Below are 24640 nucleotides of genomic sequence, written 5' to 3'. Positions count from 1 at the left end.
ACTTCTTAGTTGGATAATAACTCAGGTACGCTGTAGCATGAAGGGCTTGATATTCTTGGGGGTTAGAGTTTATTGCCATTCGTTTTGGTTAATGTATCATTCCAAATAATGACTATGTTTTGTTCGTTATGAATTACTGTTTATGATATTGCTATTCATCAGTGCGCCGTGCAATTTCAAGAGCTATGTCATTACGTGCAATAATTTACTGGCTTTTCAACCAAAAAAAAAAAAAAATACGTTCTGAACACATATATTAAGGAGAGCACACTCGAAGGAGATAACTCGACCAATCCCACGGGCGATAACAGACTTGGTTCGTACGTACTCGCAATGACACTTCCTTTCGACGGGCCAGAACGACGTATGCTCGAATTGACTGGTTGCCTAGCAGTCTTGTCGGCGCCGGCGGCCGAGGTCAAACTTTAACGAACGAGTCAGCGCGATAAGCCACCGGGGCCCGATACGGTGTCCCCGACGGGCTCCACACACCACGAACGCAACCCTTCTCGGATTTTTCTTTTGCGAGTCGCTATACATCTTTGTTTTGATTATACACTGAAATCTGGTCAACGTAAGTCAATTGGGTCAGTTGGGTTGATTGCATTCGAGTTAGCAGCGGATTGACTAGTGACGGCGGCCGTAAAGAACTCGGCTAACAAGAACAGATGCCGTTCGAGTACGTACCAAACTACTACGACTTTCCCCGTGAATTCCGCGGTTACGGCGAGAACCCGCCTGATTTCAAGTGGCCAAACAATGCGAAGATAGTCATTAACTTCGTCCTGAACTACGAGGAAGGCGCCGAGAACTCGGTCGAGAACGGCGACCCGTCGTCCGAGATGTATATTTGGGAAATTCCCTACGTTAGTCACGCCGGGAAGCGATCGTACGATTGTGAGTCCGACTTCGAGTACGGCGCACGCGCGGGCGTGTGGCGTATCTTGAGACTATTTAAGAAGCACGGGTATAAATTCACTACGTTCGCCGTCGGCAAGGCGTTCGAGTTGTTGCCTGACGTTCCAGCTGCGATCAAGCGCGATGGCCACGAGATTGCGTCGCACTGCTACAGATGGTGGGATTACTCCAAGCTGTCACCCGAGGAGGAAAAGAAAATCATTATCAAGAACATGGAGAGCTTGAAAGCCACTACGGGCGAATACCCCAAGGGTTGGTACTATGCGCGATTGTCCCAACACACGCGCCGGCTCGTGTATGACGTTCACCAGGAACTTGGTGCGCCATTGTTGTGGATGGCCGATGCATATGCGGACGATCTGCCATACTGGATGCCAGTCCCCCGAACTACCGACGCCATGCTTATGGTCCCTTACTCGTATGACTGCAACGATGCCCGGTTCCATCAGCCGACAGGTTGGTCATCGACAGACGGTTTCTACAAACACATCCAGTACGCGTTCGATACCTTGTATGATGAAGGTTGCGACGGTACGCCCAAGATAATGACCGTCGCGCTTCACGCCCGTGTCGTCGCCAAGCCGGGCCGATTCCAAGCCCTGGTTAAGTTCATGGATTATATCAAGGAGAAGGAAGGCGTCTGGGTTGCTACTCGCGAGGAGATTGCTGAGCGTAAGCATTGGTAATTGCTGGGTTATTTTTGGGTTGCAAAGACTAATTTGTTTCATAGACTTCAAAAAGGTCAATCCATGGGTCCCGCCCGCTACACCTCTCGCTTATGGCCCCGATAAGCCTTAAATGCTGTGCGAAATGTGCATACGATTGAACGTTTAAAATATTTGGACGATGTGATGAGTGAAATGCGTTGTCAATAGTCAGCTAGAACGTGAAGGACAGATATCCAAAATGACCCCCACAAAAAGCAAACACGAATACACAATAGTCAGCTAGAACATGACAGACAAATATCCAAAAAAAGGCAAACAATGCAGACTCCAAACGGCTCCAGACTTTTAAAACCAATCATCAACATTGTTGTTGCGTCGTTCTCCAAATCCAGTGATATCACTGACGTCAATCCCAAACTTCTGAAGATACATAAAGTCTGAGACGGGCGATTCTTTCCCTTTCGAGACAAAAACGCTTAAGCTGATTCGTTTCAGCTTCGTATTTAGTAATTCGGTCTTGTTCCGCAGTACGCATTTAAGGCTGTGGTGGGACGGGTTGTCGAGCAGTGCGCTCTCGCCTACCAAGCCAATCATGCCTCTCCAACTCACTCTGGCGCAAGTTGCTTTAAATTCCACAAGGTGCTTCATGCTCGCGAAGTTGGCGAGATCTCTGTCGTCGACATGCGACACTGCTAATCGACGTAGATTAGGACATAATCGACATGCCATCAGTAAAGACAGCGGTTGAACAGCCGTGATCCCATATATCGAGTAGTCATGAGCTGACGAGTAATTAGTATTGTGACCGCCGATATCAAGTTCGACAAGTCGAGAGGGATCGCACCGGACAAGACAGCCAACAAGACCATGACAACATCGCAGCGTTAGTTTCTCCAAGCCTTTATACTCGTCGTGAATGACCGCACCGGAACAGCCCCGCTCGTATTCCCATCCAGCATCCGCAACCGGTACGACCGCTAACGGCGGAACTGAAGTTACCAACTCTTTGCAGTTCGAGCTGAGCTGCGGAAATGTCATGGCCCGCACAAGCTGAAAACAGGCAACTCTGACACTCATTGGTATTATTTGGTCAGGATGCAAATATACGTTGAACAAGCGAAGCTCCTCCAACTTCGTATTCTTGCTAAATTCCAGTTCTCGCGCAATAGCATCAAAATCAGGTCTAGGTGTTCCGAGTGGAAATGCAGCGATATCGCAAACTTTCAGTGTCATTAACTCGAACTTCCTCAGATTTGGTGCAAGGCGAAGAAAATTGTTGATGGACGAGCTATGTAGTCTGCGGCAGCCGCCATGGAATTCGTCATTATATATAGCGACCTCGGCTCGCGACGTGCCGTGCGAAAATGATAACGATTCTAATTGCAGTACGGGGTGCAACGAAGCTTCCGACGTGTCAACTGGTACGGAGTAAATGATATCCGCTTCACTGATATAAGGAAAGACATAGATATCGAGCTTAAGAAGATTAGGAAATGAGCCGCGGCACAGTAGCGGCACGACCTCACGCGATTGCTCGATCGTGATGAGCAGCTGAGTCAAGCTTGGGAACCGAGCAGGCCACTTGAATCGAGTACGCATGTCGGCCAGTAAGCTAAAGGAGACAGACTTTATACCCATATCTTGGACAGCTTCCGCAATTTTGAGCACGGTCTTGCTGCGGTACCGCATGAGTCCTTGTTCGGAAACTCCGCCATGCCAGAAACAAGGAACATCTCTCAGTAGCTCGCTCCATTTCTTGCTCACGGTCGTCAGTGCAATAGTCTGGTCAATCGTCAGATTGCAGTTCTTAAACACCTCGATCATTATTTCACTAGGAAGACTGGAAGCTGGATCTTTTCGTTTCGGTAGCCAGTCTATCCTGGTTTCCAGCGCGTCTGCTAGTTCTTCTATTTCCTTGACCGTCGCCTCTTCTTTCCACTTCTCCCTTTGACAGTGCATGACTTCATCGAGAAAATTATGTCTTGTCCGCATATTGGGTTGTCATTTTATCCTTGGAGGAAGGTTGCAAATGAGGAAGAATGGCTTTGATCCGAGGAGGGAAACAACGATGCCTCGGCGCGACAAAGTTTCCCGACGCGTACAAGATCATCGCCGCATGAGCGAACGCCAGATTAATTATTAGCGTTCGAGCCGCGCGTAATTTTTCTCCGTTCGTAGGTTCTGTGCGGCTTAAACTTCCGTAGTGCGAATCCAATTTTTCAATACTCCAAAGATAAGCGGCTATTATCTCGAGCTAGGAACGGTTTAGGAACTGATAGCCTAGGATGGCGAAGTAAAATTGCCTAACTCGGCAGCAACAGTTTCATGTCGACTCCGATACTTGACACCGTGCTCCAAGATAAATCATGTCCGTCAGACTGTGCGACAGGCTCCGGCCTGCTCGCTTTTGACTATTACAACGAAATGGGACGAGGTTAGACAGTTGAAGTAATACAGAATGTCTTCAAAGGTTATTCGCTCGCTTGCAGAGCCTCATGCTGGAAGCCCTCTTGAGGATGATGTGCCCTTGCTCCAGCACCAGCAGGCTGTGAATTCGACGGCAGATGAAGGAAGGAGTACAACTGGCCGCGGCGAGAGGATTCCACAGGTGAGTCATACATATGGGGTTCTGTACGTTTCCAGCAGAATAACATTCTCTTTAGCTTGAAAGCAGTACGATCAAGGGACGATTTAGTTTTACTGATACATATGAGAAAGGGTCTCTTCTTGTCGCGTAAGTATCGTCAACACACAAAGGTAGAACGTATAGAACAGCTACTGACGAGACTACAGAATAAATTGCGTCGCTGGTCTGGCAATTTTCTTTTTTGGGTATGATAGTCCTGTCCAGGCCCATTTTAGCGCGCGTCACTAACCGCCAATCCGAAGCTATGATCAAGGGTTAATGTCGGGAGTCAACAACTCTCCCGATTACGTGAACCACATGAAATACGGCTATGTAGATCCCGATGGCACCGTTCACGTCACAGACAGTGCTAAGCAGGGAGGCATTGTGGCGATCTACTATTTTGGCACACTCCTAGGCTGTTTCCTAGGCGGTTATCTCGGCGACAGACTCGGCCGAATAAACAGTATAGGAGTGGGCGCTGTTTGGGCGGTGATAGGTACGCTGCTGCAATGTACTGCCCAGAATGCCCAGTGGATGTCCTACGCGAGGGTCGTGAACGGCATTGGCACAGGTATTCTCAATACTGTCGTGCCAGTTTGGTCAGCTGAAACAGCAGAATCTAAGTCCAGAGGACAGTTCATCGCGCTTGAGTTCACGCTGAATATTTTCGGTGTTGCTGCGGCGTACTGGTTGGAGTATGCATTATCAACTATCAATGGCGGATTTTCGCCTATCCGCTGGCGACTGCCTGTTGCGTTTCAAGCTATCCCGCTGTTTGCACTCTGCGCTATCATTTGGGCATTCCCCGAGTCGCCACGATGGCTGGTGATGAATGGCCGAAACGAGGAAGCGCTATACATTTTGCAACGGCTGAGAGGAACAGAAACTGCCGAGGCAGAGGACGAGTATAAAGATATCGTGGCCAACGTCCAGTTAGTGCACCAAAATTCAAACAAGATCTCGTATTTCCGTATGTTTTTCGGTATTGGATCGGGCAATTTACATATCGGTCGTCGTGTGCAGCTCGTGGTTTGGCTTATGATCTTACAAGAATGGATTGGAATTGCCGGCGTTACTGTTTACGCGCCGACAATGTTTGCCGACGCCGGATTCTCGGCGGGAACGTCTGAATTGCTATCGGGACTGAATAACATATGTTACATGCTATCAACGCTTGTCAATGCGTTTACAGTTGACAAAATCGGACGACGGCGGACATTGTTCTATGGCGCTATTGGTCAAGCCATCACGATGTTTCTTGCCGGCGCGTTTTCCAGGTTTCACGAAGAACACCCGTCTGAAGCGGGCTATGGTGGTTTGGCTGCTACAAGTATCTTCGTCTACACGTCCATATTTGGCGCCACGTGGCTTGTCGTTCCATTCCTATATCCCACAGAGATTTTCCCGCTCGAGGTCCGCACGAGAGGAAATGCATTCGCTGTGTTTGGCTGGTCGATTGGTAACGGCTGGCTGACACTCCTCTGTCCCGTCATGTTCGACTTGTACGGCTACAAGACGCTGTATGTGTTTGCTGTAATTAATGTGCTCACTATTCCCATAGTATGGGCGTTGTACCCGGAGACAAGTCAGCGAACGCTGGAAGAAATTGACTTGCTCTTCGCGTCTAACTCACCATGGGTGTGGGATGCTGAGAAGGAGTTCGAGAGACTAAAAGCTGAACATCCAGAGGTTTTGCATAATGCACAGGATGGACCACATGATGCACCGACTGTTTAAATCTGGCGCAGAGTTGTTGCGGTGTAGAATAGAATATGGAAGCGCAGGCATAGAGGGGATAGACGTGGTTATTCATGGGTTGGATACTTCACTTTTATGGAATCTCATTTTAGATAGAATTGACCTAATTATGTTGCATTGTACGTTGTCCACGAGCATAGATTTGTCGTGGGGGTAGAGGAGAGATAGGACTTGATCGAGATCACCTCTATCTATTTCTAGATTATTTGACATGCAATCCAAAATCGACACTGGAGCAGCTGGAAATCTCGCTTTACTTCGAAGGGATGACAGAGCTCAATTTTCATTCGGCGAGGAATGCAGGATTTCAACCGAGTCTAGAACTGGGCATCGTCGAGGAACGCTCGCCTGAAAACATTCGTTCACCACCTTCAATTCTAAATGATCGCGATGAGGATAAACCAACGTAAATCCGGCAGGAACAGCTTTAATCTCGCCGGCTAAGGGATGGTATTTTCCGCAACGTCTCTCAATCAGCAGCCGTGTGTCTGATGGATGCAAGTTGAGTTGGATCCTGCCCACGCGAGGTTGCTGATGCACTACGTCAGGCACAAACTCGCCTGCAAGGAAGGCGTCGCTGCGCTTTTCGGCGAAAGATCAAACTGCTCTTAGTTCGCGTACAATACGAATATCCGAAAACGGAAAGAGATACTTTTGAAAGTCATTGTAGCGATATGACCCAGCTGATACAGGATATTGAATCGTGTTGGAGCGAGAGTATCTAGAGTCTATTCAGCTTATTAATAAAGCTATGGGCATGTTGATCTAAATTAATTTAGGTTCAAAAAAATTCTAAAAAGAATATTCCTTTGATAGTAAAGGAACTAAGAAAGTGGGAAAGACGCTGGTTAAGCAACGGCCGATAGATGCTGTGTAGTAGGGTCCGTGTGTGGAGTCGGTATGCCGGTCACGAAGTCCAGCTTCGAACTTTCTGGATGCTGGATGTCACGAATTCCCCAAATTGCGATCCATCCGTTCGTTATCCGTACGACAACAGCCAGGAGACGTATAGGATATAAACTATAGTTAGGCAGCGTGCTTTTCTCGCCGTCCAATGGCAGGGCTGAGGCCTGACTTGCCTGCTCTTAATTGTGCTTCTCCTTGTTATGCTGGTTTTGGGGCAGAGGGGCCTGTACTTGGCTTGGGTTTTGTGGCTTTTATTTGCTTTTGGGATTGCGGTTTTGCTTTCGTGATTAACTGGCGTTTGAGTCTGGGAGCCGGAACAGGGTAGAAAGGGGGCCGCAGATCCCCGAGTTGTACATCATAATGACAGAAAGATCTGATTCTTCTCACATCCGAGCCCACTTCACTGGGCATATCTCACTGAGAATGACTTCAGAATGATCGACATGCGTTCTCACGCACCTGCGAAGACCGAGGAATGAGGTTGGGTATTGCAACAGTCTTCCTTCACTTCTCCAGTTATGGCCATGTCCAATGCTATTAGTGTTCCCGTCTATATAATGGCAAAACCTTTATAGTGTGGGAGTCCCGTCTCAACGCATATCTTAGTGCAGTCAAGGCCATAAGGCGATTGAGAATGGTGTGCCCTTAGCAAAAATGACTCCCGTCGATATTGAAGCCAATGACATGGCAACAGGCATTATTATTGAACATGTGATACTGAGATCATTCACATTGAATACATTTTCTAGGACCTCAACTGAATCTCCAGCGCCCTTTTCATCTCTCAGTTGAGAAGTCTGCCGACGACGTCAACCTCATCTCCAACATTGCTACGTCCATTCTCGACTCCCACCACCCTCGTACTTATCTTCTTCGACGCATATCCCACCCTTGTCCTCAACTTCCACTGCTATCCTCAACTTTCATTCGCGAGCTGTCGACTCGTCTGGCCGTCGTCTGCTCCAGTCGGTTCAGCTGCCATGCAAGCTCTCGGCAGATATCTGTCGCTCTTGTTCAGTTCCAATGCGTAGGGACTTCTTCACACCTTCGTCGCCATCCATTTCCACAGTTGCAACGGCATGTCGACCCCATGCAAACACTCATCCTTGCTTTACAGGGGCCAGATCGATCCAAGCTCGTTGGCGAAGACGCATTCAACAATATGCAAATCGACGACGTCGAGATCGAGAGTCTCATTGCTAAAGTCTCATCGCAGGTCAGCAGGTCCGACCGAATTCCCCGACAGTTGGTGGCCATCAGCCCCAGACACCTAATGTTGCTAAACCAATGGTGCCCCGCTTACCAAAGTGGACTGTCACTGCCACCGGAGGCGAACGGTGCCCAACGTAACGTCTCTTATGAGAAAGAACTTGGTACCTTGCTATCCTCGCTTGCGTGTGAGTACTTTGAACAACTTTCTTATCAGCGAGCATCGAACTTCCTCATGGACAATGAACCTGAAAAAAGGCTTGATGTACGCATATCGCCGAAACGAGCAGGCTCATGCACTCTATGGCGACGCGAAGTATATGATCACTACGTTATTGAGAGTATGACTAACCAGCGGTAGATATCCCGTCTTCAATATTCGGCCATTGACTCAAAGGTCATTATGAATACGGTTCCAACTGCACTGCATGGTTTGTCAGCGTTCGCGGCTTGCAACACTTGATCTCTCGGTCCGTTCGGGACACACTCATTCGACCTAACAAGGGCGAGTTATGCGATGATGTTCATCTTGTCGAAACGAAGCGACGAACAAGTAGCCTTCTGTGTAAATGGGTTATATCACGGCAGGTTCGCCCCTATTAGTGAACACAAGTCTCACCAGTACTGCGCCATTGTGTTTGCGTGGCCCTCTTGGTTTTGTTTGCGTGGCCATCTTGGTTGTGTTCGTGTTACGCGTTCGTTGTTGGGTTCACAGCCTGGACACAAGATAAAAGGGGGGGTTTGTCCTCGCTATCAGCCCAAGCAAGAAGTCTTGTACTTTTGGAATAAAATCTTGTCTTGCATACATTTTCCCTAGTCCAGTCCAATCCCAGTCCCAGTCCAGTCCCAGTCTAGCTTAGTCCGGTCTCGTCCCGTTACATATATTCTGTCTGGGCCATACTGAAATATGTGTGCACGTAGATGACACGTAGCGAAAGAAAAAGAACACGCAAGTAACAACGAAGGACATAAACGAAATGCAAGCGAAAACAAAGGACGCGAAGGCCAAAACACAAGCCGGAACAAATCCCCGCAACTCCTGGAAAGGACACGCACACCGCAACTCGTAGTTGCTCATGAGATACCTCTTCAGTCCGAGCCGCACGCCGCACGCCGCACATTGTCTCGACGTTCATGACACTACCCCACTGGTATGGCCAACCTCTGAGTTGGCCGCTAATGAGGCTTGGGTCAGTCCGGTCTTTCCGCATGAAACGCGGCCATTAGGTCAGGAGCACGGGCAAGATTGGCGGCGGGCTCGATCGTGGTGGCCGACCTACTTGACTAAGTATTGGAGCCCGAGTCCTCGGCGAACCCTGGAGTCCAAGATTCGTTCTACTTCATATTCCAGCCGGATCTGCCCAGGAATATGATCTTCTGAGGCCGTAGGTTCAAAAAGTTACACGCGAAATACTGGATGTATTTTCACTGACGGCGGGAGGTCTTAACGGTACGAAAGTCGGCCAACTTAGCGAGGATGCGAAATTTGCCCAGTCATTTGTAATCAAGCTTATCTGACGATTGGGTAGTTCAAGATGTTGGGACGAAGTAACCAAACCGCTTCTCCGACAATTTGGAGCCGGGAGATGGCGTTTATTGTACTGTCCTGCTGTCCCGACTGTGCGAAGAGAATTTCGGCGCGGAGGTGCTCATGTGAAGCCGTTCTGCAAATCGAGGATTTAGTTTCAGATTGATTTCTCTCTATTAATTGCTCTCAGAATCGACTTAATGCTTTCAAATTCACTCTTTAAATAGTTTAATGTGGCCTGTGCAATTCGTGGCTTTGTGTTACTTCGCACCGCTTTCGTGTTGACATCGCTCTGGGATGGTCGGGAGATTTACCTACTTGGTCTTTCGTCTTGCTTCATTTTGTCCGGTCCTCCCCTTCCCGCTCGGGGAGCCGCGCTCTATTTCTCGTCCGCTCGTTTGGCTTCCATGTAGAGGATGGGTTTCCATGAAGGATCTCGTAACCGCGTTGTTGTAAGAATTACTCATTAGTTTGTCGGATCTTTGATTTGTACACAACATCCTGATCAAGTCCGAAACCTTTGTACCGGCACTGCAACTGCCAGTAAACCACTGCGAATCTAAGGTGCGTCACGTAACTTGAAGTCAATTAGGGTGGGACGGTCGTGCATCATTAAGAGAGCGAGGGGTAAAATAGAGTTGGGGCATGTCCAGATCCTGCATTTCCCGACTAAAGCAAAATGCTATTAGATTTTTTGGGAGAGTCCCAATATGATCTTTCCTCCATCTCGCGCTCGCGCCATCAAACAACATCGTCTGAACTCCCGCTCCCGACATAAGGACACAACTGCATATCAGTGCGCTATTATATGCCTTGTTGACAACTCATTAGTGAACGTAGGAGACCGAAAAAGACACTATCCAGCAGTATCCTGGTGCGCGTTATGATTCGCTTTTGTATTTCAACAGTGCTACAACCCAAGCAAGATAGTCAAGCACGGCACGGCGCACTACCGGGCAAGGAACGCGGTCGCCATCTCGATCGAGTCTGGACAATTGACAAGCTCACGAATCCGTGATAATGCCGGCCGTCAACTACTATCCAGACAGGAAATACGGGTACGTCAATCCAGATGGCATGACTCACGTCACAGACATCGCTAAACAGGGCGGAATTGTCGTGATCTATTATTTTGGAACGTTCCTAGTGTACTTGGTTTATGGAATTTCATTTTAGGCAGAGCTGATCTAGTTAGGTCGTATGTAATTGTTCCGCGAGCACATATTTGTCGTGCGCAGAGCAAAACAATGACAAGTGTCCAGATTTCTAATTTATTTGACAATGCAAGCCAAAACCGACACCTCGAGCGGCTGGAAATCTCGCACTATTTCGATGATGACAGCGCACAATCTTTCAATAGCCGCAAAAATGCTAGATATTTCAGCCAAGGCTTGTGGCGTCTGCGAGAAACTGCACGCTCGCCTGAATACATTCGTTCACCACCTTCAGTTCTAGCTTATCACGAGGGGGGTAAACCAACGTAAATCCGGCAGGAACAGCTTTTATCTTGCCAGCAAACGGATGGAGTTCTCCCCAACGTCTCTCAATCAGCAGCCGTGCGTCGGATGGGTGCAAGTTGACGTGGAGGCTGCCATCGAACGGGTGCTGGTGGGCAACTTCAGACTGGGGGCGAATTTCGCCGGCAAATAAGGCATCGTGGTGCTTTTCGGCAAATGATCTAGCCACGTTCATTGGCAAGTGCTTTCCATTAGTGAGGACGATTTCTTTGACTGAATATAACGTCTGATGGACTTCTGCCTTGAATTCCTCCGATGCGACTTGGTTGAGAACACGATTCGGAACTGGCCACGGTGCAACAACGGGATAGTCGCCCTTGCGATAAGGAAGATTGTCAGAAGACAGATACTTTGCAACCTCTTGTGACTTCCCAGGCACGGATCTAAAGTCTCGGGGATGTCTGATAGCGAATAGTTTCATCAACGAGGTCGTGAAGTACCCATACAGATTGTATGGTAGTCCGCCCGGACCGAGGCTCAGCCAAGCCTGGTAATCCTTGTAGCCGAGATAGAGTACCAGCGACGATAAGCTGGCCAGAGCAATGGTCAAGCTACTTTTGGCAATATCGTTCTTGGTCATGGTGGTGGGATGCGCTTTGATGATCGTAGCGCATTGGGAAAATAGGAGTAGTCCTTTATCATTGCCGACGTGGCCTGTGGTTTATATATATTTTAGCCTACCGGCGACAACGTACCTAATCACAGCACAAATTGTAAATTATGACCTCCAGTAAGGTACCAGTGTGGGGGATTATATGTGACGGCCGCGATGACGTATCGCCGACGTCATGCCATATCAACAAGGTTTACATCTCCATATTGACAAGGTTTACATCTTCCCGTGTTATTAATTCACTAACTGTGTTTGGTAATTAGAGCCTAATCAATCCCAGCATTGCGCACATGATCTATAAACCCCTCTATTAGACGAAAAGGTGTCCGCGAGATAGGTCCTGACTTCGCTCAAGCTGATTGACAGAGGCTCTGAAAAGGAAGACAGTCAAAGCGCGTTCGATTAGTCAGAACAACCATAATATGCTCGCTAAAGTGGACTTGGGTTCGTCATGTCGAATAAATTGTACGACTGGTCTAACATTTCAAAGTACCTGAGTATAACGTTGCCTACGATCATCAATCACCCAGCGCTTTTACGACACGACGTGGATTTCTCCGACGAATCCAAGAAAACTAAACTACCCTTTGCATTCATTGTCGACAGTTTCTCGGGAATGTTGGTTCAGCGTGTAATTGTTCAAAGCCATGCAAAAGTATTACGATAAAGTACCGCCGCGGCGATTGCGGCTAGCACAGCCATCATTTGGTGAATTTACTCTAGCGTCGCAAGGGTCTCTACTGTGCTGGACGCCGCTACTTACTTTGAATGGACAAGATTGTCGCGGTTCAAGAATGCCTGACAGCAATAATGTCAAACTGAGATCCGCCAGCAAGCTCTTGAGCACATGAGAGACGGCTTGCTCGCCCCCGACGGCTAGACCATGTAGCGACGAGCACTGCCTTCGCTCCGAGCGCATATGCTTTGGCAATATCGCTGCCGCAATGAACGCCCGAGTCGAAAAGAATCTCTAGATCGTTACCCACCGCTGCACTTATGGCAGGAAGCTGGTCCAACGAAGCGACTGATCCATCCACCTGCCGTCCACCGTGATTTGATACGACAATACCAGACACCTTGTAATCTCGGGCACGGCTCGCATCTGCAACCGTTTGGATTCCTTTCATCGGGTCGTGCCAATGGTTTTGCAAATACTTCAATCTTCCCACGACTGATCTTGGACTGGGAATAATATGTGCCCACATCTGGGCGGAGCTCCGACGTCTTCACCTTTTGAAATAGTCTTGAAAGACGGGATCGGTAAAGCCTAAGGCCACGCCAATGGAGCGTAGAATGGGTTATACGCATTGTTGAGATCGGTAGGCCTTGCGTGTCGAGCGTTACCATCAGTACCGAATATCCAAGCGCCTTGGCCCGGTTCAAGATACTGGCGGTGTTCATTTGTTGGCCAGTATAATTGAAACCATCTGGGTCCGCCGCATATATGTTCAGCTACCAGTTCTGGACTCGTCGCTAACGCTGTCCTGAAGACGTAGGGAATTCGCAGCTACGCGGCAACCCTGGAGGTTGTTAGCTGGCCGTCGCGATGGAAAATTCGCTGTACACCGACGGGAGCGATTACCAGCGGAGTCGGATACTTTTCGCCAAACAGCGTCACTGACAGATCTGGTTCGCGCATGGCGACCAACCGATTTGTCACCATTCTCGAAACGCTTGCATGTTATTGTTGGTCGGCTGCCGAGTGCCAGCTGAACCCCACACGTACCCACAAGCTCTGGCTTGCAACCTTGAAGACCTCTGTCGTAAGTTTCTTGAATATAAGCTTGGGGATTCATCGTACAGATCCTGGACAGATGTTGTTTGGATTGTCGGCTTTCAGGAGTGACTTAGGGACCTCACACTTCGACTGTTCCGAAGTCGGTGACGTAACGCATGATGGACCTCCCTGAGCCCAGTTTGCGGCGATCAGATCATCAGATTCGATGTGCTGACCTTTCGTGCGACATTGCTTGACAACCCCGGTCAATTCGGGCACGTTAGTCAAATTCGCACTGTATTAATTATCTGAAGAGTAGGACAAACTTATTCGAGATGACCCAGCTTTGCAGCCGGGACGCGACAACCGCGGCAACATGCACAATAATTATATAATACTCGGAGATGAACTGCTCGCATGCATTGGAGTAGGGTTAGGTTTGACGGGGATAGACACGTGATTCGTATCTATTGGGCAGCCGGTGCGACTTTTTTGTGCAGGAAGGCCAATCTGCCAGCATCGTCCGTTATCGGTCATCGGTGCAAGCGAGAAGGAACCACAGCGACTCGGACTTCGACATATGAGCAATAATCAGCAATAAATGGAAAAAAAACCCAGTTTCGCCGAACGCCGAGGAAGCCAGTTTCATAGCGGTGATGGCCCCGGGTAGATTATTAGTCACGGGTTTTGCTGGGCAAGCGAAGAAAGCATTACGTCATCGGCGCTGTCACGGGACGGCCAGGTGCAGAAGAAGGGCAAAGAAAAAAGAAAAATTTGATATCTCCGGTCGGACGGACGGAAAAATCTTGCGCCGGGTTTGCAACTTGAAACACACAACAAAAACAATAAGAATTAATTGCGCCGCGAAATTTGCATTAGGATTAGGAATTGCTGACAACTGGCCGCGCGTGCGGCGATGCGGGGACAGCCAATCAGCGTGGGCGAAGCCTCGGTGTGGGTGGGCGATGGCGTCACGAGTCGCGCGCGGTGATCCGGCTGGCCCGCTGGTTTTGCCCCTGCCCAGCAACCGAGCCAAACGCCAACTAACCTGTTGGTTCGACAACAATCAATCTATATAATGGCCCAGCTGGCCCTTCCTGTCTATCTCCTGCACAAGATTGCATTTTCATTCCCAAAGTTCAGATCGATCTTTCTGCCGTGTCTTCCTTCGTCAAAAGCTCTTCAGTCTCATTAGCAATGCACACCGCCGATTCTCCGTCGCTCGCTGCCTCCGCCGCGCCAAAGGCTCCTCAGTTCCTAAGACTGTCGGCTCCACTCGAGTCCGAGAAGCGCAACTTCCTCGTCCTCACTGCCGACGTCGTCCCAGCACCCGCTATCTCTGAGGACCAAGCAGCCGCAGCTGCTGCTGCTGCTGTCGCCGAAGCTGAAGCTCGTCCCCGCTCAGAGTCGATCGTGTCGACCGCGTCCGATGTGTCGTCGACCAACGGCATCCGGCGATGGGTGTCCAACATCGACATCCCCGAGGAGGCAACCTTCTAAAATTCCTTGCTTGTCCGTTGTACTATATGATCTGCGCATAGTAGACATCGGTTTATACAGGTTATAATTACGGCGAAAAAAAAAATTTGGTGGATGCGGTGTAAAATGGAATTTGGCGTTGTGAACGGTACTCGCCGGCGGAGGGTGTAAAGGTTTATTATGATGGGTTATGATACAAACGTCTCGGGTTCTTTTGTTTTGGTTTGGTTTGGGCGTTATTGTTTGATGCGCATGTTGATATGCATTACGTGAACTGTATATATGAACATAACCTCAAAAATTTTCCCAAGCACCGCTTCCGACAGCAGCAAACATTACATTAAATTACACTCTGGACGGCAAACGACGATTATTGAATTACAACCGCCCTCCAAATAAACCGCTGGCGGCGGCGGACTTAGCTCAAAATGACGACAATGCATAGCAGTGCAAAATACCCATACCAAAATAAAACGACGAATTTTTAAAATACACAAGCCCGGCGGCGGCCTCTACTGTTTCAGCGTCTCGCGGTACTGCTTCGCGCAACCGTAGTGCACCACCGTGCGGTTAGGAAACACAGAGATCACGCTGCTGCCGAGCCGCTTGACGCACACCGGACACACGCGCGTGTCCGAAATAACAACGTTCCGGCTCCGCAAGTCAACAAGCGCCTGCTGGGTCCGGACGAGCTCGGTCTTGAGCAGCGACGCGAACAGCCGGTCCCGCGTCACGCTCGCCGTCGTCGTGCGCAAATGCGCCTCGAGAAACGGGCCGAGCGCCGTCATCTTGATGTCCGACGGCAGCAGCTCGAGCGCGTCGATCGCAGATACGCGCGAGCCGTGGTTCGACAGCAGGTCCAGCGCCGCGTCGAGGTTCATCGCCGGCACCTCGTAACTCGGCATCGAGCTCAGCGACGATGACGATGGCGACTTTTGCAGCTGGAACCCAGACGACGACGACGGCGGCGGCGGCGGCGGCGGCGGAGATGCGGACAGGTTGTACATCGACGACGAGTTGGACGACCGGCGTGAGGGCGGCATCCGGTTCGATAGTGTTACTCGAATACCCGGCGGCCGAAGATACAGTTCGAGCAGAGTGTGAAATACGGTCTTGTTGTTGGGTGCGTCGGTGTCGTAAACGTTCATGCAGTACTCCTGCGCTTTGCCATAGTCCTTCATATTGAAAACGTAGATCTCGAGCGCGCGTTTGTGTTCGCCGATCCGACTGAACAAGATCGCCTTGGCTTCCAGTAATAAGCTCGCTTTGACCGTCAGCACCATGTACACATACATATACATAAAATACATACAGTCCCGCGGAATGACACTGAGAATCCTCTCAGGTCTGTACTGCCTCGACTCCCGCAACAGCCTCAGCAACTTGTCCAGAGGTCGCTGAAGCATGTCGTCGTCCAGAGAGTAGAGCTGCGCGTTGGTCTTAATATCCTCCAGGTACGCCACTGCCAGTTCGTTGTGAAAATCTGGCGACAGGTCGCCCAGACTAAACACTAAATGCTCCAGATATTTGATCGTCAGGCTCCGAGATATCCCACCCAAGTACTTGACTACTGCTGTTCGCGACAACGACTCCGCCTCGGGAGTATTCGCCATGAAGATCTACGCGCCACTGTCAGTAAATCAGACCCTTTTGTTGCCGTAAACCGAACGTACATCAATTCCATATTGCTCGTCCATGCGAATTGGGCCCATCGCAAACTCGAACACCAAATTGAGATGCTCATGACCAAGCTTCTGCAGGTACTCAACTATCGGCTCAGGCCCGGACAGCTCCAACGCTTGCCGACTCTCGGCAAGCTCCTTGAGCAGCTCCAGAGCGTCTCGGTGCAACTTCTTCGTATAATAGAAATCAACCAGCTCGGACCACTTGCCGTGCGACAGAAGCTGCTGCCTGACCACGTCCTTGTCGCAATGATTCGCCAACCGGACCAGTGGGCCAACCAGTTGCGGATTGATCAACATGTAACATCGCAGCAACGCCGTATCCACAACCGTTGCTTCCTTGCTAAGGTCGGCTCCGAACGTGCCAGCCGTCATCTTTTCCGTCGAAACCAGCGCAAGGTCTTCTTTCGTGATCGTGCCTGATTCGACTGAAGCCAGCCGCGCGATCTTCCGCCGGGTGTCGATCAGATAAATCAACAAGCACCGAACAGCTTTATTCAACGCCTTGCCGTCTAACGACTCTGGCCCACCGAAATCCGAAACACTGCCTACCTCCGATGGCGGTGCGACCTTCGAATTCTTGCCAATCGACAAAAAGTTCGCCAAACTGTCTGCCACCGACATTGTGTCCGCCGAGGAACTCGTGTATTTTGCCACGACGCCGTTACCCCCGCCTGGCGGCTTGGCCGACGACAATATGCTTGGCCGCAGAAATCGATCAAAGAACTCGACATCTTTTTGCCGCTGAGCGTCTGGGTTAGTAGATGCGACCGATGCCGCGTCGCCGTTACTCTTGTCATTGCCATTGACCGGTGCGATATCGCTTGTGCCGTTGCCATCTGGCTCCGATTCAGCCTCCTTGTGGCTGTTCATCTCGGCACGTTCACCGTCAACATCATCCTTGCCTGCCGCATCACCAGCAATAACTGCAGGGTAGAGCGCAAGCACTCGCTCTGGCGGTGCCGACACTTCTGAAAACATCATCATTGACTGCTGAAACTTCATGCGCATGTATAGCTCTTCTGCCTTCATCATCTTCAACTTCCTTAACATCTCGGTCCGATCGCTAATAAACACATCGTCCAACCCTTCTGCTAAACTGATTGCCTCGTCCAACTGATTCTGATCGACCAGAATCCGCACCTGCTCCTCAAAAGACTTGATACTGAGCTGCCAAACTTGCCGCGACGAAGCAACAAACGGATACTTGCCGTCATGCAAGTGCGCCAGCGTGGGAAAATTGATGGCCTCCAGCAACGTGCATGTCTTTGGATTCCGGACCTCTAGCCGTCTGCTGTTAGCGGCAACAGAAATAACGTAAGGATACGTGTACCCAAGCATTGCCGGCACGTCCTTCCACTTTATCGGCTTCTTCGTCTTGATAAATCCACCGGTCTCTGCTGACAAGAACGCTGATGAGAATTCGTTGACAAGTAACACTGAGTCATCTTCCGGTAGCAATGCAGCCAGCGCACACCCTTGCCGTCGGGCAGACGCGGATGCCGAAGAAGTGATGTCGCCGATGTTCGCAGCAACCCCGGCAATGGCTCCATTTAGCGGGCCAACCGGTCGCCCGGCAGCAAAAACACTCGAGACCGTCGATGCCGAGATGTCCACCAAAAAGTACTCGACAACTAACCCGCACAATATCTTGTCCGGTCGAATAAATGTCAGCGACCGTGGGCGCTCAGGAATTGATATCTCGCGAGATCCAATCAGTTCCGCGCCCTGCCATTCATAACAATGCAATTTCTTTCTGGCCGAAACCACTAGTCGTGAGACCGTGCCCTGAACATCCGCAGCCGACGGATTTGGTAACGAGCCATCACTTGAGAGCGCAACAAACGGTTTGTCGAATTCAAGATCCGATGAAGTCGCCATGACAAATGCACCCTTCGTGCGATGAAGTCGCTCTTGTAAAGCGTACGTATCAAGGTCATACAGGTGCACGTAACCATCGCTGAGCGCAACCAACACTCTTGCTTCCTCAAGGACGGCCAATTGCTCAACTGCCCTCTTTGTAAATTGGTCGATCGTCGTCACTAACTTGGCAGGCACTGGGGGGCTTGCCGAAGGCGCGAACGATGACCCTGTCGACGGAGGCACCGAATAGACCTTTAATGCTCCGGATGCTAAGCCGACATACAGTTTATCTCCTATAATAAATAGTGAGCCATTGCTTCTACTCACCATAGCATCTGGGACAACCTACTCGAAGCGAAAATAGCCTGTATCCGCTCTTTCGAGCTCAGCTCGACGACGGGCACCGGAGCAAACGCCCGTAACATCGAGTCAAAGTTCTATTATGTCAACAGTATTGCAGGTATAACAATCGTCAATAATGAGGACGAGGAGACGTCCAGGCTCTCGCCAGTGCTTTCAAATGCAATGACGCCCCGTTGTCGGATGGTCAGCGGCAAGTTGGATGGCAACCACCTGGAGTTTCAGCACAAGTCTCCGCCTTCGGAAATATGGCGAGGCCGGTGCGCCAGAGAAAGGAACAACTCACGTGCGGCTCACAGCTCGCCCTTAATTGTCAGATTACAAGCCCGATACACGTGATAGATAAGGATTAGGGTATTGAACATGGCCGAGCCAGCGAAACCCTCAACACTTTCCGTGCGTCTTCGCTTCGTCGATACTTGTATGTACAATTGTCCGCGCTAGTACCTCTAAAAGTTCCGTAATGTGCCATCTTCGTGAGACGAAATTGCGTGCTTTGCTGGGACACTTTGATCGCGTTTCGATTGTTCGACCCTGCAAAGTTCGCAAGCCAACTCTTAAAGATCTGCAGCCTTGGACCCTAACTATCTACATCGCGCTGACCATCTTAGATATACGGATAATCCCACTACAGAGTTACCAATCCATTCTCCGTGAACCTAACGGCAATCGGAGAACACCTCTGGATGTTTTGACCCATTTAGCTTTAACCCCCAAGGCTAGAGCACCAAGAGTATTGTACGTTTCAATCGCTTTGCACAATCTCGAAGTGTCGTATGAGTTACAAGGCGCACCAAACTTTTGTGGCTTATTACGACGCCACGCTTGTGCTATAGGTGATCCATAGCCAACTCGTCAAGATTTTGCAAAGCTCTCAATTCTCTCTCAAGATACGAAGCACCAACTCGAAGCCCATAATCAGCTTCCAGGTTTCCGCAGACTAAGATCCTCTTCAATCTTGTCTATAGTTTCTGCTGCCCCACTAGCACGTAATACACGGCCGACAGCCAACTGGATATTGCAAAGGAGAGCTGAAGGTAATGCAACATGTTCAGGTCCTTGGCCAAAAAAGAGTTCTTCACCCTCAAAGTGGCGAGAAAATGTTGGAGGTAGCGACCACCTTGGCACTAGCATTCTGAGAAAGTATCGATCATTTTGGCATTCCAGACCAAATGCAAATGAGTCAAAAGCCTGATGGGCATCAGGGTTTAATAAGAGTGCATTAGATGGATCGTTGATACCACCGCCAGTTAGTAAATTTTCCATATCTTGACCCACAAATTTAGAAAGCATAAGTCTTAAAGGAATACGACGACTGGCACTGAAAGGGATAATATGTACAACTTGAAGAGTTGCCATGCCATTAGCTGGCGGTGCGGTTGGCATCGGTCCTGTATTATCCATTATCCCTCCCACAACACTAAACCGGCCATCTCTGGCTAGCAACTATATAGATGAGCATTAGCCAGTTACACTCCATTAACGTAGAACTTAGTCTAACCATCTTCTTCAAATCCTTTGGCCTGGAACCTGTGCTTCTATTAGTTGGTGTAGGTGTTCTTCCCCTGATCCTCATATTAATTAGCATATCGACAAAAAATGGACGCGTCCGCCTCGCTAATTCGTCGAGAAAGATTAAGTGTTGAAAGCGTTTAGCAACGTCGTCCCAAGTTAAAGATGCTCTTGGGGTAAATCCTCTCAAACTCTTAACCTCATTCAACGTTCCACCAACCAACAACTGCGAGAGCTGTGCTCTTTTCGGCTAGTGTTCGTTAAATGCGTCCAGAGATTGTTGGACATTCCGTTGGGGTCGTAACCTTCATCGAGCAGAGCATGGGCTATCCGAATCGCGTCATGGGTGCCGTTCGAATAGTCAAACATAAGAGAAAACGAACGTGCACGTAGACGCGCCAAAATCGTTATCAAAGTATCGACTGTTGTCTTTTCCTCATTATCGATGTGCTGGACACTGGAAGCCATGGATGATTGGAGTTAACTCGCCAAATGGTGAAGATCCGGAGCGCAGGATGGGACAAAATAGAAGCCCTGAAACCCCGCACTTGAACCGGCAAGCTCATTGATCCATTGCCATACCTCACCTTATCCATCACAATCAATAACCTGTACGTGCCGTAGGTTCGGGCCCAAAATGGTCACGATACTGGAAGCTGTGCTTTCCGTTGCACTTATTGGTGTGGTGATTTTGGTTAATCGGTTAAAACCAACCGCTCCATCACAGGAAGTTGAGAGCCCAAGCAGATCGCTACCCAGGATACCGGGGACTCTGCCTACGGATTCGGAGAAACGCAAAAAGAAGAAGAAGACCAAAGGTCAATCTCAATTTCTACTTCAAGGTGCAAATGCTTCGGCTAAGAATGAGAAGGACGTGTCGAGCACAACCGCCAACTCGACGGCAAGCAAACCTTTAACTGGTGGTAAGTCTAAGTACGAACGGGTCGAACCCCGCAACTGATATCCAGGTCATAGAAAAGCCTAGCAAATGGTCTCCTTCACCGCCGGTTGCAACCAAAAGAGAAACCGAAGCGGCGAAATCCGCTCAACCTGACTCGTCCAACCGAGTCTCGTCTCAATCAACTCTGGAGCCGCTCAAGATTGACACCACAGCCCAGGTATCTGCAGCTCGAGAAGCTGAAAACGACCAAGTTTCCGAACCAATATCCCCCGACTACCCGAGGCCTGCACATGCGAGTGGCGTACGTGTACTTAAGATCATCGGTTCGGCTGACAAAATGGCCACCAAGAAAGCAAAGACTCCAACAGAGTCCCCAGAGCTTACCAAAAGACAAAGGCAAAATAAGAAAAAATATGAGACAATGAAGGAAGTAAAGGCAATGCAACAGGAGGAGCAAGAGCGACGGCTGCGGGAGTTCAAGCAACAAAAAGCTCAAGAAGCTATGCTTGACAAACAGAGGTTAGAGGCACAGAAGATTAGACTGGCGAACTTGCCGAAGCAAGAACTAGTTGGACATGCCAAAAAGAAACCTAGTCCGCCTCCTGCGCCGGTCGAAGCCAAAGAAGATATCAGGACTCCGTCGTTCAATCAGGCACTGGATGGGCAATCGTGGGAGTCAGTACCTAGTCGAAAGAGCACGAAGCAAACCAGGAACGCGTCACGGGCTGTCGATGATGTTCCTGATATCCCAGATAGCAGATTTGCTATGCCAGCAAATGCGATGACCTGGGATTAATTTGCCGGAACTGTACGATATTGTTTAATCTAGCCCGTGTACGATATAATTGTCTGATTGCTGCCAGGAGAACATGTTGTACGGTATGCATTGTCAAGACAAGTCTGTAAGTAATACATAAACACCCAAATAAGCCAATATCTGCACCATCCAAGTAACAGTACAAACTACAAATACAAATCGCAAATATCCTATTGTATAATAATGAAAAAAATGAAACCCATGCACGCTTTCCCAAATGATAAGCAAACAAAGAAACTAATAGTTTGTCTCTACACCGGACCCACTGCTGTCGTAGCTTAACCTGGAACCGTCAACGGAGGCCGACTTTTTGACTGCCATTGTCCTCACATCTCTGCTATAGTATTCACTAGATGGCCGTGTTGCCGGTGTTGCCGTACGCAGAGAGGACGACTTTCCGTTCTTTCCCATGGAATCATCCGAGGAGACTTGCGTCAATCGCTTAATGTCAGTGTACCAAACCATCATTTGCTCATACGACTCTGCGCGGAACATCCAACTGTGTCCGCGATGGAACTGGCCAGTCTGCTTTCCTTTCATTAAAAATTTGAACGAATGTGACGACGCGTCAGAATGGTCAGAGAGATGGCAATCTTGAAGCAGGAGAGACATCACAGGCGTCAGATCGTTCTTGCGATCCGAGGTCTTAAATTCATGCAGGTATGTCGGCGTCAAAACATACCACGCGCTTGTGTACGATTTCAGATATTTTGTCCGCCGTTCTAATTGACCAGCTCTTATCGGCTTGGTCGCACCACTATCACGACCAGGGTAAAAGATGTTCTCCAGTTTCCGGACTGGTATTGTCGGGTCCACGAAATTCGGATCCCTACGAACAAAATCATCCCACTCCTTTGCAGGAGGCAGCCCAACCAGGTTGATTGTAAGGTTGTGCGCAAAATCGAGCGTGTCCTGTCCTTCCCGGTTTAATAATCCACAGTACATATCGAATGCTTGCTGTATCTCCTTCACGACGATCTCCTCCAAAGCTTTTCCTGATGTCTCAATGTTCAAGTATGCCTAAACATAATCAATTAACAAAAATAAACCAGAATCCGAACCGTATAATCACGCACTTGATGCAGGTAATTTTCTTCCTCAATCTGCCTCCGAAGCTGCTTCTCCACGGCAAGCTTGAGGATATAAGGATCGTACTTTCCAGACACCAGGTGTGGATTGACAGCCATGGCGCTCAGCGCCTCTGTCAAAACTGCCACCTGCTTTTTCGTGAGTTCCTGCTCTTTTGCGACCGAGTTCTTAAAATCTCCTGATAATCCCTTGATCTCCTTAATTTTGAGCGCCAAGTCACGCCGTAGTTCCTTCAGCCGTGGTACAATCTCGTTGATCTGCCTTGCCGCATCAGCTGCATGGAGAGTCGCCTGTTTGTGATAATCCCGCAACATAATGGTCGTATCCTGTATTCCACCCTGCCGCAGAAACATATCGCCCGTATCACGGAACGGAACTGTCACGATCCCACCAAGTCTAGCACACTCTTTGGATCTGGAGTCCTGAGCACTAGCAGCTACTTCGAAATACACAATCAATTCCTTCAAGATTTTTCTCCAGACTGAAAATCGCTGTGACAACACGTCGGTGGGATTACCGCTGACAGGCACAGGCGTGAAGAATGCCGAGTTCTCGTCGGGATGGCGCTGCGCATTTGTCGGAATCCGCATGGACGCTCGTCCTTGAGCATTCCTTGTGAGCGTTCCCTGTTTGGGATGTTGCACAGGCTGTGGACTAACCGGAGATAGCGGGGACATGGGTTGCGAAGATACGACCATAGAGTGGATTGGCTCCTCGTGCTCCTGGAGATGCTGCTGTTGCGAAAGTCGGGACGATTCAGAGAGAGCGAATTCCCCAGATTCAACAGCGCTTGGTGGAGGTTGCGCAGCATATCCATTGAAGTAAAGGTTATTTGCAACCACAGGTTGCCTGTCTTCGTTGACTCCACTATCATCGTCATCATCATTGTCGCCTATCTGCGGCATAGCCAAGGGCTGTCCTTGCGCTTCTGGAAATCCGCCTGGCATCGATGGTTCTGCGTATCCAGTCGACGAGGACGAAGTAGATCTTTCGGTGGAGACATGTCGCAAGTTTGTTCCTTCGGCAGGACCGTAATATGGAGACCCGTTGGACTGTGTTGCCGTCGGAGTGTGCTGGCCGCTGAGCATCGACCGCCGTACCGAAGGATAATGCGGTATCTGTTGCTGCGAGCTGCTTGCGCTCGCAGCCACTGCGTTCGTGGATGAGCCTGCAGAAGCCATTCGTCGAACCACTGTGTCGCTTCGCTTGACGTGTGTGTCTTTAAGCATGGCGACTGCCCTGTGCCGACGAGAAACTGCAATTGCTGGTCCTTGCAAAGGACACTCTCGCGATGGCTGCGTCCCCGGGTGTTGTGGCGGTGAGGCGGTGCTTCCCGTGGCTGTGTAGCAGTAAAGTCTGACCCGGCGCGCGGTACTCCGTTGCAACTTCAGAGCCGCGCCAGATCGGGTCAGTGGGTCTGATAGGTTATGACGTAACTCGAGACAGGACTGGATCTATTTCGTCATCGTGTTAC

At 49.6% G+C, this 24640-nt stretch overlaps 11 protein-coding genes across 11 annotated transcripts; 5 read left to right on the top strand and 6 right to left on the bottom strand.

Moving 5' to 3' along the window:
* Positions 1-668: 668 nt before the first annotated feature.
* POJ06DRAFT_271449 (uncharacterized protein) lies at positions 669-1716 on the top strand (the record flags this gene model as incomplete). Its single annotated transcript, XM_056189506.1, has 2 exons — positions 669-1590; positions 1649-1716. The coding sequence occupies 2 exons, from the start codon at positions 669-671 to the stop codon at positions 1714-1716; spliced, it is 990 nt and encodes a 329-aa protein (XP_056040528.1).
* Positions 1717-1790: 74 nt separating this feature from the next.
* Positions 1791-3682, bottom strand: POJ06DRAFT_39307 (uncharacterized protein). Its single transcript, XM_056190969.1, has one exon. The coding sequence runs from the start codon at positions 3576-3578 to the stop codon at positions 1932-1934; it is 1647 nt and encodes a 548-aa protein (XP_056040527.1). The 5' UTR covers positions 3579-3682; the 3' UTR covers positions 1791-1931.
* Positions 3683-3798: 116 nt separating this feature from the next.
* Positions 3799-6111, top strand: POJ06DRAFT_262455 (general substrate transporter). The gene is made up of 4 exons (XM_056188748.1): positions 3799-4194; positions 4250-4320; positions 4380-4418; positions 4476-6111. Exons 1-4 carry the CDS (start codon positions 4045-4047, stop codon positions 5950-5952), a joined length of 1737 nt encoding a protein of 578 aa, XP_056040526.1. The 5' UTR covers positions 3799-4044; the 3' UTR covers positions 5953-6111.
* Positions 6112-7587: 1476 nt separating this feature from the next.
* On the top strand, positions 7588-8664 carry POJ06DRAFT_39283 (uncharacterized protein). The gene is made up of 2 exons (XM_056190968.1): positions 7588-8404; positions 8450-8664. The coding sequence occupies exons 1-2, from the start codon at positions 7970-7972 to the stop codon at positions 8549-8551; spliced, it is 537 nt and encodes a 178-aa protein (XP_056040525.1). The 5' UTR covers positions 7588-7969; the 3' UTR covers positions 8552-8664.
* Positions 8665-10996: 2332 nt separating this feature from the next.
* On the bottom strand, positions 10997-11713 carry POJ06DRAFT_241089 (uncharacterized protein; the record flags this gene model as incomplete). The annotated part of the gene is made up of 1 exon (XM_056186117.1): positions 10997-11713. One exon carries the CDS (start codon positions 11711-11713, stop codon positions 10997-10999), a length of 717 nt encoding a protein of 238 aa, XP_056040524.1.
* A 343-nt stretch (positions 11714-12056) lies between these two features.
* Positions 12057-13542, bottom strand: POJ06DRAFT_283705 (putative lactate 2-monooxygenase; the record flags this gene model as incomplete). Its single annotated transcript, XM_056190124.1, has 6 exons — positions 12057-12117; positions 12550-12608; positions 12640-12907; positions 13024-13230; positions 13258-13410; positions 13469-13542. 6 exons carry the CDS (start codon positions 13540-13542, stop codon positions 12057-12059), a joined length of 822 nt encoding a protein of 273 aa, XP_056040523.1.
* Positions 13543-14660: 1118 nt separating this feature from the next.
* On the top strand, positions 14661-14963 carry POJ06DRAFT_241087 (uncharacterized protein; the record flags this gene model as incomplete). The annotated part of the gene is made up of 1 exon (XM_056186116.1): positions 14661-14963. The coding sequence occupies one exon, from the start codon at positions 14661-14663 to the stop codon at positions 14961-14963; it is 303 nt and encodes a 100-aa protein (XP_056040522.1).
* Positions 14964-15237: 274 nt separating this feature from the next.
* On the bottom strand, positions 15238-19045 carry POJ06DRAFT_262446 (uncharacterized protein). The gene is made up of 4 exons (XM_056188747.1): positions 18837-19045; positions 16616-18780; positions 16255-16561; positions 15238-16206 (listed from the first exon to the last, which is right to left on the bottom strand). The coding sequence occupies exons 1-4, from the start codon at positions 18910-18912 to the stop codon at positions 15455-15457; spliced, it is 3300 nt and encodes a 1099-aa protein (XP_056040521.1). The 5' UTR covers positions 18913-19045; the 3' UTR covers positions 15238-15454.
* Positions 19046-19765: 720 nt separating this feature from the next.
* POJ06DRAFT_283703 (uncharacterized protein) lies at positions 19766-20423 on the bottom strand (the record flags this gene model as incomplete). The annotated part of the gene is made up of 2 exons (XM_056190123.1): positions 19766-20293; positions 20349-20423. 2 exons carry the CDS (start codon positions 20421-20423, stop codon positions 19766-19768), a joined length of 603 nt encoding a protein of 200 aa, XP_056040520.1.
* A 332-nt stretch (positions 20424-20755) lies between these two features.
* POJ06DRAFT_262444 (uncharacterized protein) lies at positions 20756-22203 on the top strand. Its single transcript, XM_056188746.1, has 2 exons — positions 20756-21282; positions 21335-22203. Exons 1-2 carry the CDS (start codon positions 20997-20999, stop codon positions 22054-22056), a joined length of 1008 nt encoding a protein of 335 aa, XP_056040519.1. The 5' UTR covers positions 20756-20996; the 3' UTR covers positions 22057-22203.
* Positions 22204-24539, bottom strand: POJ06DRAFT_262441 (uncharacterized protein). Its single transcript, XM_056188745.1, has 2 exons — positions 23154-24539; positions 22204-23097 (listed from the first exon to the last, which is right to left on the bottom strand). Exons 1-2 carry the CDS (start codon positions 24393-24395, stop codon positions 22315-22317), a joined length of 2025 nt encoding a protein of 674 aa, XP_056040518.1. The 5' UTR covers positions 24396-24539; the 3' UTR covers positions 22204-22314.
* Positions 24540-24640: the final 101 nt, after the last annotated feature.

Source organism: Lipomyces tetrasporus, assembly GCF_029532465.1.
Source record: "Lipomyces tetrasporus strain NRRL Y-64009 chromosome Unknown POJ06scaffold_12, whole genome shotgun sequence".
Classification (NCBI taxonomy): Eukaryota; Fungi; Ascomycota; class Lipomycetes; order Lipomycetales; family Lipomycetaceae; genus Lipomyces; species Lipomyces tetrasporus.
This window is presented reverse-complemented; position numbering and strand designations above follow the sequence as displayed.

Bases quoted from the DNA above. Each gene is read 5' to 3' on its own strand.
- POJ06DRAFT_39307 (XM_056190969.1), bottom strand. From the start codon at position 3,578: ATGCGGACAAGACATAATTTTCTCGATGAAGTCATGCACTGTCAAAGG.
- POJ06DRAFT_262444 (XM_056188746.1), top strand. From the start codon at position 20,997: ATGGTCACGATACTGGAAGCTGTGCTTTCCGTTGCACTTATTGGTGTG. The intron at 21,283-21,334 runs GTAAGTCTAAGT...TCCAGGTCATAG, and splicing joins AAGCAAACCTTTAACTGGTG to AAAAGCCTAGCAAATGGTCT.
- POJ06DRAFT_262441 (XM_056188745.1), bottom strand. From the start codon at position 24,395: ATGCTTAAAGACACACACGTCAAGCGAAGCGACACAGTGGTTCGACGA. The intron at 23,098-23,153 runs GTGCGTGATTAT...GATTATGTTTAG, and splicing joins AAGAAAATTACCTGCATCAA to GCATACTTGAACATTGAGAC.
- POJ06DRAFT_262455 (XM_056188748.1), top strand. From the start codon at position 4,045: ATGTCTTCAAAGGTTATTCGCTCGCTTGCAGAGCCTCATGCTGGAAGC. The intron at 4,195-4,249 runs GTGAGTCATACA...CATTCTCTTTAG, and splicing joins GCGGCGAGAGGATTCCACAG to CTTGAAAGCAGTACGATCAA. The intron at 4,419-4,475 runs GTATGATAGTCC...GCCAATCCGAAG, and splicing joins CTGGCAATTTTCTTTTTTGG to CTATGATCAAGGGTTAATGT.
- POJ06DRAFT_262446 (XM_056188747.1), bottom strand. From the start codon at position 18,912: ATGTTACGGGCGTTTGCTCCGGTGCCCGTCGTCGAGCTGAGCTCGAAA. The intron at 18,781-18,836 runs GTAGGTTGTCCC...TATTTATTATAG, and splicing joins ACAGGCTATTTTCGCTTCGA to GAGATAAACTGTATGTCGGC. The intron at 16,207-16,254 runs GTATGTATTTTA...TGACGGTCAAAG, and splicing joins CAGTGTCATTCCGCGGGACT to CGAGCTTATTACTGGAAGCC.
- POJ06DRAFT_39283 (XM_056190968.1), top strand. From the start codon at position 7,970: ATGCAAACACTCATCCTTGCTTTACAGGGGCCAGATCGATCCAAGCTC. The intron at 8,405-8,449 runs GTATATGATCAC...AACCAGCGGTAG, and splicing joins GCACTCTATGGCGACGCGAA to ATATCCCGTCTTCAATATTC.